Genomic DNA, 14977 nt, shown 5'->3' on the forward strand with positions numbered 1-14977 from the left:
TTTTTTATTATTTTGCAAAATCAAAGGTTAAACAAATTGTCCCTTCCACCAAAGGCATAAATGTGAAAGTGACATCGAGATCAAGAAGCCTTATGTTTCATTGAAAATTACATCGTTTTTGATATAAGATTGAGCCAAAATTCATAAAAATCTATCACACGTATAGACCTATAATTAGAAATAAGAAAATAGCAAAAAAAAAAAGCAAGAAATCACCAAGCCTTAAGAATATACAAGGAAATAACTTCCCTCAAAAAATTTCAAAGCCCACTTGGACTAGAAAAATGCTTGAAGGAATTAAATTGAATAAAAAATTTACTAAATTAAATTAAAATCAAAACAAGATGTTTTTTAAACGTCAGAGACTCGCATATTATTAATCATAAACTCTCCCTGAATTTGCAATAGAAAAACACAGAAAAATAGAGACAAAGGCAAAAATATAAAGGCTCTGGTAATTAAAATAGAAAGCAACCACAAAAATCCTGTAGCTATAATATTCGCAAACCCTTATCTCGATCTCATAACCAATGTAATAAATGCGATAACCAATTCACAAGAACGTTGGAGCACATAAATCATGTAACAAATGCAAAAAACTAAGTTACAATGGTTATGGAATTGCTAAAGGTCAACTCTAGCTGTATACCGTAATAAAATTTGCAATTGCTAAGGATCGTAGGAAGCCAGTCTCAAAGTGATTGGAAAGAGATCCTCAATAATAAGTTCCAAAATAAAAAAAACAATCTCAGATTTACTTTTTAACAACCCCACTTTTTTTTAAGATTTGAATTTTTTTTTTTTTTAACACTGTCATTGCTAGGTCCCAAGCCATGGGTTTAAGAAGTGGAGGGTTGTGTTAGATAGTCTACAGCCAACATAAAATTTGTCGAAAAAACATGACAAGAATCATTTTAATCATTATGTAAATGCTAGGGTGTCCCTTGAAAGCGATACGTTGTATAGCCTGAATATAGTAAAAAGTGTGAAATAAGTAAGGGTTCCCACATTACGGAAAAATGTCGGTAAAGAAGTTAGTCCATAAAACTAATATTATGATAGGATCTTTGAATATAGGTACTCTCACAAGTAAATTAATGGAATTAGTTGATATTATGATTCATAAAAAGACAAATATCTTATGCATTCAAGAAATTAAACGAGATGGAGAGAAGGCTAAGGAGATTGATAGCTTGGGTTTTAAGCTTTGGTATTCAAGTAAAAGTCGCACTAGAAATGGTGAATGTGTAATTATAGATAATAGTTTGAATGATACAGCAACAACAACAAACATTTATCCTACTAGGTAGGGTCGGCTACATGAATCTTTTTTCTCCATTGCGTCCAATTGAGTGTCATATTTTCATTAAATCCTAATAAATTAAGATCAATTTTTTATAGAATATGCACAAGTCGTTCTAGGACTACCTCTGCCTTTCTTAACACAAGTCGAATCTAAAACATCTACTCTCCTAATCGGATCATTAGATGGTCGACTTTTAATGTGATCTTAATGTGACCAAACCATCTAAGACGACTTTATCTAATTTTGTCTGTCACGGGAGCTACACCAACCCCATCACGGATATATTCATTTCACATTTTGTCTCTAAGAGTAAAGCCACAAATCCAACTAAGCATTCTCATTTCGGCAACACTTAACTTAGTCTTATGCCTCTCTTTTAAAGGCCAACATTCAACGCCACAGAGCATTGCAGGTCTCATCACCATCTTATAATCTTTTCCTTTCAGTCTAGGCCCGAGTGCCATAGAGCATTGCAGGTCTCACCATCATCTTATAAAATTTTCCTTTCAGTCTAAGAGTTACTTTTCTATCACACAATAAGCCCAACCAACTTGAATTCTAATAAAAACATCCGCATCTATACACCATCACTTCGAACAATAGGCCCGAGATATCTAAAACATTCACACCTTTTAATAATTTGATCACCCATAGTTACAACTCTGTCACTAGAGCTAATGCTATTAAAATTACATTCCATGTATTCAATTTTAGTTCTACTCAAACGAAAGCCTTTAGACTCCAATATAGACCTCCATAATTCAACTTTTTTATGATCTTTCTCTTTGGTCTTATCCACGAGAAGGATATCATCAGCGAAAAACATCACCAAAGTACATCCTCCTGTAAATGTCCAATAAGAGCATCCATAACAAAAGCAAAAAGATATGGGCTTAAAGTCGATCCCTGATTTAATTCAACTGAAATAGGAAGATATTTGTCAATCCTTGTTCTATTCGAACACAAGTAACAGCTCTAGTATACATATCCTTAATGACTTGAATATAAGCCATATCAACACCTTTCTTCTCTAGAACTCTCAAAATGATCTCTTGGAACATTGTCGTAAGCTTTTTCTAAATCAATAAAAATAATATGAAGATCCTCCTTAATCTCTCTAAACTTCTCCATCAAACCTCACAATAAATGTATAGCTTCCCTAGTAGACTTGCCCGGTATAACTCCAAATTGATTATGAGAAATCTTCGTAATACTTCTTAACCTATGTTCCCATAATTTTAAAATATGCCACGTCAACTTAATTCCTCTATAATTTGCACACTCTTATGCACCTCCTTTATTCTTAAAAATAGGGACTAAAATACTCTTTTGTCACTCCTCGGACATCTTTTTAGTTTTTAAAATAATATTGAAGAGTTTAGTAAGCCAAGAAACTCTCAAATCTCCTAAATATTTCGACACTTCAATTGGGATATCATCAAGTCCTACAAACTTTCCACCATTGGTTTTCTTTAAAGCCTCCCCAACTTTTTTATTAATGCAATGGTAAAATGTGACATTTTATTATTATTAATGATATTAAGATCACTAAAGTAGATTGTATTTCAAAAACTAAATTAAAAAGTTTATCAAAATAACTCACCCACCTATGTTAAATATCTTTTTCTAAAATATATTTTACTTGAGTTATATATTTACTTTTCTTTTTTTCTTTATTTGGCTAGTTTATACATATATTTTTCACTTTCATTAGTATCTAATATATTATAAAAATCACTAAAAGCTGAATTTTTAGCGTCACTGATTGTTCTCTTAGACTCTCTATGAGTCATTTTATATTTTTCTCAGTTCTTTATGCTTATAAATTTAAATCAATTTTTATAACATAACTTATTTTTATTTATAGAACTTTTTATTTTAATTCTTCAAGTACATCTTCTGTCACTTGTTTAATAGTATTTGTTAGTTTATCCCATATAAAATTTGTTTCTTTATGAACATCTCGAATCTTGAAATCTTGAAGTTTAATCATAAAAATAATTTTATCTATCTTTTAGGTGCCCTCATCTAATTCTACGACAATGATTCATAGTATTTTTTATTTTGCAACTCTTCTTAAAATTTAGAACTAATAATCGATATTGAGTACTTAAATTCTCACTTGGAACAACCTTGCAATCTTTTACATTCTAGACAAAGTCTTTTCTCATAAGAAAATAATCAATTTGTATTTTATTAGATTCATTCTTATAAGTAATAATACGTCATCTATTTTCTTGAATAGAGTAACAGCAAAAACAAAATCATATGCTAAAGCAAAATCTAATATGTCTCTACCTTCTTCATTAATCACTCCAAAATCGTAACCACGATGAATATTTCTGAAATCTTCTGCCACTATACTGACATATCCATTTAAATCTCCTCCAATAAATTTTTTTTCTCCAAGAGGTATCATTTGTATTAAGTCTTCTGGGTCCTTCCAGAATTTATCTTAAGAGTCTATATCTAAACCTACTTGAGGAGCATGAGCAATTATAATATGAAAAATACTAGCATCAACAATAATCTTACGAGCTATAATTTTATCTTCAATTCTATTAATTTTTACAATATTATCTTACAAACTCTTATCTATAATTACACCTACACCATTTTTAATGCGACTCTAAATAGAACGCAAATTTAAATGATAATTCTAAAAAATACAACAACAAAACCTTTATTATATGTCGAAATATCATTAAAACATATGACAAGGAAAATGTAAAATAAAGAGAGACGATATGATTCATAATTCTCAAAAAGGTATTTAGTGCATTAATTAATAAAAAAACATCATTTATTAGTCATAGAAATCATCTTTAGCATAAATACTTGCCAAAGATAAGATCAAGTTATTAGTCATAGAAATCATCTTTAGCATAAATACTTATGCATTCATTGCCAAAGATAAGATCAAGCATTAAAATAATACAGATGCAGCTATCATATCAAATATGTCATCCAACCTTGAAATTATATATTTAGCATACACATGCCAATATCCATATATTTATGTTTGAGTGCTAGTTGAACAGCACATGAATAACCCAATTTTAACATAGTTCAATATATTCGATTGGATTTACCATAAAATGTGGAAAATTAGATAAAAGTGAACCAAAATCGAATAAATAGCATGGTATACACTTTTAAGTGGTGTTAATTCGTTTGGAAGATGCATCAAAATATAATTTTTTTAAATAATGTGATGCTTAATCAAAATCTTCATAATCATAGATCTGAAATATTACTTAAAATTCTACAAAAACTACAGCTAGTGAAGCATAAAGAAATTTTTTTGACCATTCCTTCTCTCATGTTGGTCTTACTGGACATCTACAGGAGGATGTACCTTGGTGTATGTTTTTTGCTGATGATATCCTTCTCGTGGATAAAACGAGAGAAAAAGCCCAGGAAAAACTTGAATTATGAAGGTCTACATTGGAGTCTAAGGCCTTCATTTAAGTAGAACTAAAACTGAATTAATGGAATGTAATTTTACTAGTAGTAGCTCTAGTGACAGAAGTGTGACTTTGGGTGATCAAATAATTAAAAGGTGTGAACGTTTTAGATATCTTGGGTTTGTTGTTCAAAGCGATGGTGATATAGATTGGATGTTAATGGTAGAATTCATGTTGGAGTGGAGGAATGCTTTGGGCCTTTTATGTGATAGAAAAGTACCGCTTAGACTGAAAGAAAAATTTTATAAGACGGTTGTGAGACCTGCAATGCTCTATGGCGCTGAATGTTGGCCTTTATAAGAGAAGCATAATAATAAGTTAAGTGTTGCCGAGATGAGAATGATTAGGCGGATGAGTGGCTTTACACTTAGAGACAAAATGCGAAATTAACATATCCGTGATAGGGTTGGTGTAGCTCCTGTGAAGGACAAAATTAGAGAAAGTCGTCTTAGATGGTTTGGTCACATTAAACGTCGACCATTTGATGATGCGATTAGGAGAGTAGATGTTTTAGATTCGACTTGTGTTAAGAAAGGCAAAGGTAGACCTAGGAAGACTTGGGCTTATAGTATGAAAATGATTTTAATTTACTAGAACGAAATGAAAATATGACACTAAATAGGACGCAAGGGAGAAAAAGGATTCATGTAGCCGACCCCACGTAGTGGGATTAAGGCTTTGTTGTTGTTGTTGTTGTATTCCTTCTCTCATGCTGATTTAAAATATGAAGGTGTTTTTCAACACATTAGGTTTACTTTTTTTTGGGTAGATCAGATATATTTAGATCTAGTATGTTTTAAAATAACTCCCCTTCCATTACCTTTGGTCACCAGCGAAATAAATTATCCAAGAGGTTAAAATCGTATTCATAGTTTTAAATAGGACTGTCAAAATGGCTCATTGCTCATGAATAGCTCGTGTTTGGCTTGTTAAATAGTTCGTGTTCAATTGGTTCGATAAGCAAACAAGTCGAACACGAACAATTTTTTTGTGCTGGATATATAAACGAGACGAACATGAAGAAAAAAATTTTATTTGTGTTCTACCTTAAAATAATTAAATTGACTACAACGCTAAAGATTTATAATCAATTAAATTTATTAATTAAAAAATAGAATAAAAATATATTAAAATCTATTTTAATGAATATTTTGATATAGATGATAAGATTTAAATCTCACCCCTGCTCTTCGCATCTTATGGCTATGTGAGTAGAGATGTCAAAACGGCTCGTGTTCGGCTAGCTAAGCGAATGAGTCAAATATGAACAAATTTTTTTAGCTCGATATATTAAAGAACCGAACACAAAAAGCATTATTTTCTAAAGAGCTGAACACGAGTCGAGTCTGGGCTTGCTCAAGCTCAGTTCATTTACACCCCTAGTTTTAAAGGTTAAGAATTGATTCATATATCCAAGGTAACTGTAATTAATTGGGTTTAAATCCATAAATAAAATATCACACCAAATACAATCGTTGTCTCTAGCAAATGAATAGTATTAAACATATTTGTGCAACAGAAATTGAACTTTTATGCAATCATGTTAATTTATATGATGGGAATTGTGGCTTTGCATTTAGTTTCATGCACTTTATGGTCAAAGTAACCTTAATAATATAAATTTCATTGTCTATGATAAACTTATATGTTTTATCCTCATGTTTAAATAAAGCTAAATAATAGAAGTTTCTTTTCATTAAGATTTAATTTTAGGTGCAGCAATAATATATCTCATAACTTTTAAAGAATAATCCTCTAATGCGTCTTCATTATTGCTTATTTCATGATCAAATTGACAAATTTAATTATAGTCATTAATATTTCCATCTCATGCTACATCAAGATGTTAAATTTCACTTGGACTTTCATTTGTATAATGATCTTTCGATGCCATTAAAGGCACGCTATATAATAATTTTAGAATTAAATGTACTTTATTTAAAGTTTTCTATATAAATTTTAAAATTGCAGTTTCAATATGTTTAAATATGAAAAATATTATATTTCATTTTTGTGTGGAGACAATATGGGAGATTTATAGTGTATATCTTGAATCTTTTAGTAGATAGAAGTTGTTAACATAAATTTAAATTTAAATCTAAATCAAGTTCTTTTTTTCAAGTTTAAAATCCAAATAAGTTGAAAAGCATGTTCAATAAACAAGCAAATGTTGTCATTTTTCTTTGAACATTAACCATAAAACTCTACATAAACTTGAAAATTATTGGTCTAGAATCTTCCATTATTTCATTGTGAATTAACAGCTCTTTAATTCATTCATATACATCGTAAGATGTTCTTTGCTTGCTTCATAGGATTAAATTCATCAAGCAAGCAAACATGTATAAATAATGGAATATTAATCTTTGCCTTCATTTCTTCCTGAGTTAATATAAGTTCACTATCAAATCATTTTGTTTATTTTCCACTTTTATCGAACATATATTAAGTTGCTTAATTTAATTCAGAAAATTTAATTTTTAAGCTCATCAAATATAGTTGGCCATTCAAATAAGATATTCATGTCCACAACCCAATCAAGAAAGAACTTAGCATATATTCTCCCATCAAATAAAAATATCTCTAATGTTACTTCCATAGTTATATCGTTATGCATATCATTAGGGTGTCAAAATTTGACCCAACAAGCCAACTCAACCTGAACTCAACTAAAAAAAATTGGGCTAGAATTGATCCAAATAATTTCAAGTTGGGTTCGAGTTAGGATTTCCAACCCATATAATTTTTCGGTCGAGGTCAGAGTAGGGTTGACCCGCCAACTCAAAATTAGCCATTAACCTAAAATTGACTCAAAATATACCTGCCAACCTAAAATGGGACCAAATTTGACCTGATATTAACCCGAATAGATGTTAAATGGGCTATACGGGTTCAATTCAGTGGGTTAAAGGCAATTCGGGTTCAGGTTGGCCTTTCTAACATGTTTAATATTCAAGTTGAATTCAAATCAAGTAATTTCGGGTCGAGTCAATTTTGCGTCAGACACGAACCTGAATTAACACCCATATATATTGTGTATTTAAATTATATTAATAACCCCCTCACATCATTCTCATAAATTATATTAGGATCTGTTATTTTGAATATGTCTAACACATGGGTGATTGTTATGTCAAGCTTATGTATACAAGGACTAACATGTCGACTTTAGATTGAAGTCTACTTATTGATTAGGAATAATAAGTAATTGAAAATAAAAAATTTCATATTAACTTTACCTGATTCACAACATCATTTATATGATTTTGTTCAAGTAACATGTTAAGCTAATTATTTTTTGAGATTTTGTTCAAAAATGCATCCTTTTTTTAATTAAAAAATGCTTCCTTTTTATGAGACTCAATTCTAGTTAGCATTATAATGTTATCACTAAGGTTTAATACTAATAATGATGCAAACATTTTTGGGACTAGAGTTTACAATGCCAATATAATATGCGAAATCGAGCTAAACTAAATGCAACACTTCCTTCTATAGAAATTAAAATTAGATGCAATCAAGCTATAAAAGCAAACATCCACCATGTAAGAAAATTATGGGCGAGATTAATATCAAAGCACTACAATTTGAAATGTCAAACTTTGTGAAGCTTTGTGATACAACATAAAACTAAGAATTTTATCATTAATAAATCATGCTCTTTCAAATTGAGATATTTATTAAACATTCATTCAACATTAATATCAAATTATGAAAATGGGCAGTGAAGCCATTATGGAGACACAACAAAAACAAAAAATTATGACACGGCATGCCATGGGTATAATATTTTTGTTTATGAATTATTAATATAAAAAAAATCAAAACATTGAACATAAAATTCTTTAGATTAAATAGAAATACACAATGAAGTATAATATCAAATGTATCATATAAAAAGCTTAAGATCAACAAAAGAAGCACCAACATTAGTTTATTAAATTTACATTCACTATGATGTGTCTCCCTCATGTAGGATTACCCGCGACCCGCAAAACTGATTCACGTAGAATTTTCGGCGACCCGCAGACTCCCGTCTACTTGCCTGGACCGAACCAGTCCAGGTCTTTCTCTATTTTGAGAGTGTCAAACAGTTCCTTAGCCCACTCCTAATTATCCTATTATTATAAATTTGATTTTGTGAGAGTTTAGGGTTAGTATTTGATTGTGCTTCTGTCAGGATAGTCGTGGGTGTCCTCTATTTTCCCTTCTAGAGTTGTATCCAAGGGCGAGTGATTTTTTGACAAGATCTCATTCTGAGATGGTGATTCTCCTCCGATGGTTGAGTGGTGTTTCGGTTGTAAACCACTCACGAGGTGGTATTTATCTCCGACTTTCCTTGTCTTGCATCTGTCTCATCACTCCCGATTGCCCCTTCCCTGTTGTAGCCACCCGGAACAACCTCCTTTTGTTGTTTTTTCTAGTTCAACATTAATATCAAATTATGAAAATGGGCAGTGAATCCATTATGGAGACACAACAAAAACAAAAAAGTATGACACGGCATGCCATAGGTACAACATTTTTGTTTATGAATTATTAATATAAAAAAAATCAAAACATTGAACATAAAATTCTTTAGATTAAATAGAAATACACAATGAAGTATAATATCAAATGTATCATATAAAAAGCTTAAGATCAACAAAAGAAGCACCAACATTAGTTTATTAAAATTACATTCACTATGATGTGTCTCCCTCATGCAGGATTTCCCGCGACCCACAAAACTGATTCACGTAGAATTTTCGGCGACCCGCAGCCCCCCCCCCCCCCCCCCCCCCCCAACTTCCCTCCATGTCGCAGCCGGATAGAACAGTGTCTCATTGCTATTCCTATGCTGTCCTCCTGCAGAACCAACCTCTAGCCACCCCCTGTGCTACTTCCTGCAGCCTTCACCCCCGTGCCGCTTCCTCGCCATGCCACGTTGTCGCCATCCGGGAAATAAAAAACTTGTTGTTTTTTTGTTGTCCAACAGCCCCCCTACTTGCTACCGATCCTAAAAAACTACTCCATCCGCTGTTATACTTCATCCCAACGCCCATACCATCATTCCTGCCACTTTCCACCCCTTCTAAACCCCATAGCTGACCATAAACACCCCTGGATCGAATCCTAATGTGAGTTTGTGTCGTGTCTATTTTCATTTTCTCTTCCAGTGTGTTGGTTGTAACCGCTTATTAGCTTTTCAATAATAATATTCGTTTGCTCCTTATTGTTTGCGTTAACTCTGGTATCACATTAGCATTAGTTTATTACAATTACATTTACATATTCCATACTTTCATCAAGTGTGCTTATTCATCAGAAATAAGCTACATTTTTATTAATAATAGATGTAATTTTGTCGATAGCAATAGTATATTCTCTACACACACAGATTAAAAACCCAAAAATAATTGTAGAATCTTCAAAATAACCACATGGTAAATGAAAAAATTAATATATAAGTAATCGGTCCATACATATTGGGTTTCCCAATCATTATCACTAACATCAATGTTCACTTCAATAGCATTTTCATCATCATTGAGATAAGATCACGATTTGCAAAGTTGGATCATAGAAACAAAAAATATAATTAATTCTTGCATGCCTCAGTTGGGTCTGGCCGGCATGTTTCAGTCACGTTGGGGCTTGTCCTAAACGTAACAAATTCGAAATTGAGGTCAAAAATTCATTGTGCCCAAAATTTTAGCTTGCAGGGATATATGACGGGGTTGGATTCATGTCTAACACAAATAAGAAAGGCATTTTGAAGTACAAGTGATATGCATTTCTCAATTTAACCCAAAACTTATTCCTGTGAAAAAGAAATACCCCTCAAGATAACCAAAGATAACTCTAATGGCAATCTACTTGAAAGAAAAAAAGTACATACATAGAATCCATTCTGCATATAAAATAGTGGGTGGTATAAATGTACCCATGAAAGAGTTCAACAAATGCTATCACAAGAAAAGTAGTGCAAGTTTAGCGGAAGACAGAGATTGAAATGGATAATAAAAAAAAAATGCATTTAGTTTAGCGGAAGACAGAGATTGAAATGGATAATAAGAAAAAAAAAAAATGCATTCCCTCTTTCTTTTTCTGAAAGCTGAGATGAAGACAAAAGAAGAAATAAAAAGAGATGAAAATCTAAATCCAAAAAACAGCAAATTTTCAGATAAAACTTAGAAAATATTATGCATATATCCAAAGCTTCTTGATTCCATATAGTGTGGTGCCGTATTACCAAACTTTAACCCATGCTTACATAACACAGAGGATCATAGGAAGATGAAATCAAGTGAGTTTAAGAATAAACTGAATAAAAATTAAAAAATAAGAAAAGTTTCCAGTCCACAATAAATTACCCCCAGATGAAGGTGGCGAAGAAGGATCCACACAACTAATGCCATTCTCAGTTGTGTTGTGCCCATTGCTGCCACTTGAAACCTTGTTCTCAGATGAACGTGCCGCTTGCGATGCATGAGGAGACCCTTCAGGAGTTACTTGTGGATAAGAACATATTGTCGGGTTGCTAATAGCACGCCCACCAAGCCTGGAAGATTTCAACAATAACCAAACAATGTGAGGTAAGTTGATAAATTTAAAGTTAATTTAACAAACAAAATATATTCACAATAACAAATACAAACCAAAACAAGCTCAAATTATCCAAAATAAAATGATATCCTAATAATTTATCCACCAAAAATTGATAAAAAACCTACAAATTATAAGAATTCCTCTAATAAAATGCATAGAGCTATTAAATTAATAAATAACTTTGCAATTTGAATCACCTTCCCATGAGGCCTAAGATATGAATCTAAAAACTCTTCCTCAACGATGCACAACCCTGAAAAGCGAAAAATCATTAGTTGTGATTTTACAAGAAATAAATTTAGAGGGTGTAACCTTCCATTAATACATAAATAACATAGCGCAGAGCATGCAATATGATTGATAAAGTGTCACAATGAGCAAGATATATTATCCTTACAAATATAAATTATGGCATCAAACTAGACTAATCTAATATGGCTTGAATCATTAGAATGCTACTAAATAAAATGATTATGGTACAATAAAGTTTATAAACAAGGACAATCATTAAATTTAAATGCTAGATTAGCCATGAGTATAATGGATTTTATATTACTATAAGCCTAGTCGATGAGCTTACAAAGGGTGACAATTCTTTTCAAGCTTCTATGAATTCCATCAGGATGATGAAAACTTTCCTAGTATTTAAGGGTATTATGAAAGATCAACCATACAATGTAAAGTATAATCAATGACTATGAGAGAACATTTCTGGACAGAATATTCAAAATATATAAGCAAAGAATTCCATCAAAATAAGTTGTCACCTTTGCAAGCTCATTGACTAGGCCAACAGTACCAACAATCATATTCATCAAGCATACAAGCATATTTTATATACATATTTTCATGAGCTGTATTTATTTCTCATCTACTAAGACAATGTATATGAAAAATAATTATCTTAACACATGATTCATTTCTAGAATGTACTGGATCTATATGGCAATTAACATGAAAATATTATGAATAATAAAGCATGATTCAAAATAAATTAACAAAGAGTTGAATCAATAATAGATGTCGAGAAAACATCCCTATCCAGAAAAAAGTATGCTCATTTCTCAACGAGTAAGAGTCACCAACCTAATGCAGACCAAGCGGTTCAGTGTATAGATCATGACTTCAATCTATTCCAGCCCCAACACATAGTGCTTGATACAGCCTAGATTCAAAAGAGTTATTGTCAAAGGTTTACCATTTATAATACACAATAATTGCTACATAAGAATACAAATAATCTAGGATATTCTTGTAACTGAGAGTTTCTTAGGCTTTTCCCTAATTGATATTCATAATTAATTTCAATATATGATGCACAATTTTCTTCATTAATAAAAATAGAATTCAGCATAGGAAATTAACATAAAAACACCAAGCCAGCAGTAATTGTATGCCCTAAATATTAATTTCATGAACCCAAATAAATTTTCTTTTAGTTTAAATATTGGCTAATATAACTCATTATATCAAAATGATTTTAAACATAAACAATTAACATGATACCTCTAACAGATTAGGAAACTTTATTCTATTTGCTAGTGATTTCTTTCCATAAATCACTTCTGCGAAAATACCCAAATTCTGGCCATATAATTCCTTCGAAGGTGAATTTGTTTTGGAAACTCTTAGTTCAGAAAATTTTTAGCCACGTGGAACCAAAAGTTCATAATTCAAATTAAAATATATAAACAAAAAATTGATTAACCCTTCGATTCTCCCTCTAAAGGTTTGGTTTATGCTGATTAATAAATATCACCATTGGCATTAACCATCCCATAACGTTTATAATTTAAACAAGTTGAATTTCCTTCTCAGAGACTAGGATTTCCAACTCCATGGGGCTGTTTGGCAGAATGTAAGCAAGATTTAGCTTAGATCATGCCAAACCAGTTCCTGTTTTTAGATTCTGGACCATAAAGTTCTGATAAATCTGGATTTAGGATTTACTAAAGCAGCCAAACAGCCACTAATGCTTGAAGAAGAGACAATTAGACAGACGAAGCTTTGTCTGCCTCCCTCCCTCTCAATGGCAAATCCAAGGAAGAAGAACGCTAGGCGGACGGCAACAAACCATAACCCAAAGAGATAAGAAAAGGGCGAAAGAGCAACTAGACATCGCACCTTCTTCGATTGACTTCTCGAACTCATCAGCACCAAAACCACTCTCCTCTTCCTCCGTCCTGATCTCCCATTCGCTCTACCTCTTACTTCGTCGTTCTTCCTCTTTCTCTCTTGTTAGCAGTCTATCAGTCTCACAATCGCTTACCCGCTCGATCCGACTACGGGATTAAAAAGAGAAGCACGTAAGAAGGTTGGGAGCAGCGGATCGGACTCATTCAACTAGAACTTCCCGAGGCAGCTCCTTTGTCGTGGGAGTTACGCTAACCAGGGCGGCATGGACTTCATTACAGACTGAACTTTCTCCTCTTCTGCTGACAGGCAAGCAAAGAAGAGGCGGGCAATATCTGTCTGTGGTACTTTGAGCTAAACTAGGGTTGTTTATAAACAAACATTTGAGATGGAAAAGAGGAGGACGATGGATGAACAGAAATCATCTTACATAAATTATTATTGTTGTTCGTCTCAGGATAAATAGTTTATCCTAAAATACGGCCGACAGGTCGACCCGTAATCTGTGTTTAATATAAAAAAACTCAAACACGATAGACAGCGTTCTCAAAAACGTGTAAACCAAAGAGTTATGTGACATTTTTAAAAATGCTGCCGCACATAAACTACCTCAAATGAGGGTGACAATGTCTTTCTTGATAATAAATCAAAAATTGATGCAAAATTTTAGAAAGTTTTACCTTTTTCTTATTCTTATGCAAAATTTCAGAAAAAGTTTTACATTGCAATTATTTAATTTATATGTCATATATCATAGTTTGTTTAATTGTTATATTCCCTTTCTAATCAATTTAAATACCCAATTTAAAAAAAACAAACCTCATTTGCTCAACACTTTAACTATTAAAATATTAAGGTTAATTTTAAAAGTTAAGTTTGATGGACAGCGAAGACAAATATTGTAATTTTTCGCATTTAATATTTCCAATAAATCACTTTCATTGTATTTTAATCAAAATTACCCTTTTAAATATTACCTCGTACAATTATTAGAATAATTTAACTATCTAACATACCAGTTTATTCTATGTATTTACATATATAGCCCTAAGCTTCAATTTTTACAATTGCATGAAAAATGTATATTTTATTTTTTAAAAGTAATTTTGAGTGGTATAAATATTGTAAGTAGGATTTAGCATAAATAAGACTTAATAAATATTATAATTCCGAATTTATAAAATCTCGAAAGTGTTAAATTCGGGAAATTATTTCGTACGTTAATACGTAAATGCTAATAAATCTGGTGAAACTATTTGAGAGCTTTAATAGAATTTAATAGGATTTGTATTTCTGATGTTTTAGCTTCTCTGATCGTATATCATTCTTCGGAGGGGATTTAATAAGAAAAATGGGCTTTAAGAACTTGTAGGATTTATGAGTGTTTTTATTACGATTTGGTAGTATTTTAACATAAATCATGTATGAATCATGCTTAAAATTGGCTAACAAACATCCTCTAAAAGTAAAGTTTTAGGTG

At 31.7% G+C, this 14977-nt stretch overlaps 1 protein-coding gene across 2 annotated transcripts in view; it reads right to left on the reverse strand.

The window, feature by feature from the left end:
• Positions 1-13910, reverse strand: part of LOC110022559 (double-stranded RNA-binding protein 8-like) — a 28263-nt gene extending 14353 nt beyond the window's left edge. Inside the window, exons 1-4 of one of the 2 annotated variants that reach the window (XM_020721568.1) lie at positions 13489-13910; positions 12451-12529; positions 11562-11617; positions 11130-11317 (exon numbers count right to left, since the gene is read on the reverse strand). In XM_020721568.1, the coding sequence (XP_020577227.1) occupies positions 11130-11317; positions 11562-11569 (196 nt within the window). In that variant the 5' untranslated portion in view covers positions 11570-11617; positions 12451-12529; positions 13489-13910. The remainder of the gene's footprint in view (positions 1-11129; positions 11318-11561; positions 11618-12450; positions 12530-13488) is intronic. The other variant, XM_020721569.1, reaches the window with a different exon arrangement.
• Positions 13911-14977: the final 1067 nt, after the last annotated feature.

Source organism: Phalaenopsis equestris, unplaced genomic scaffold (assembly GCF_001263595.1).
Source record: "Phalaenopsis equestris unplaced genomic scaffold, ASM126359v1 Scaffold000197, whole genome shotgun sequence".
Classification (NCBI taxonomy): Eukaryota; Viridiplantae; Streptophyta; class Magnoliopsida; order Asparagales; family Orchidaceae; genus Phalaenopsis; species Phalaenopsis equestris.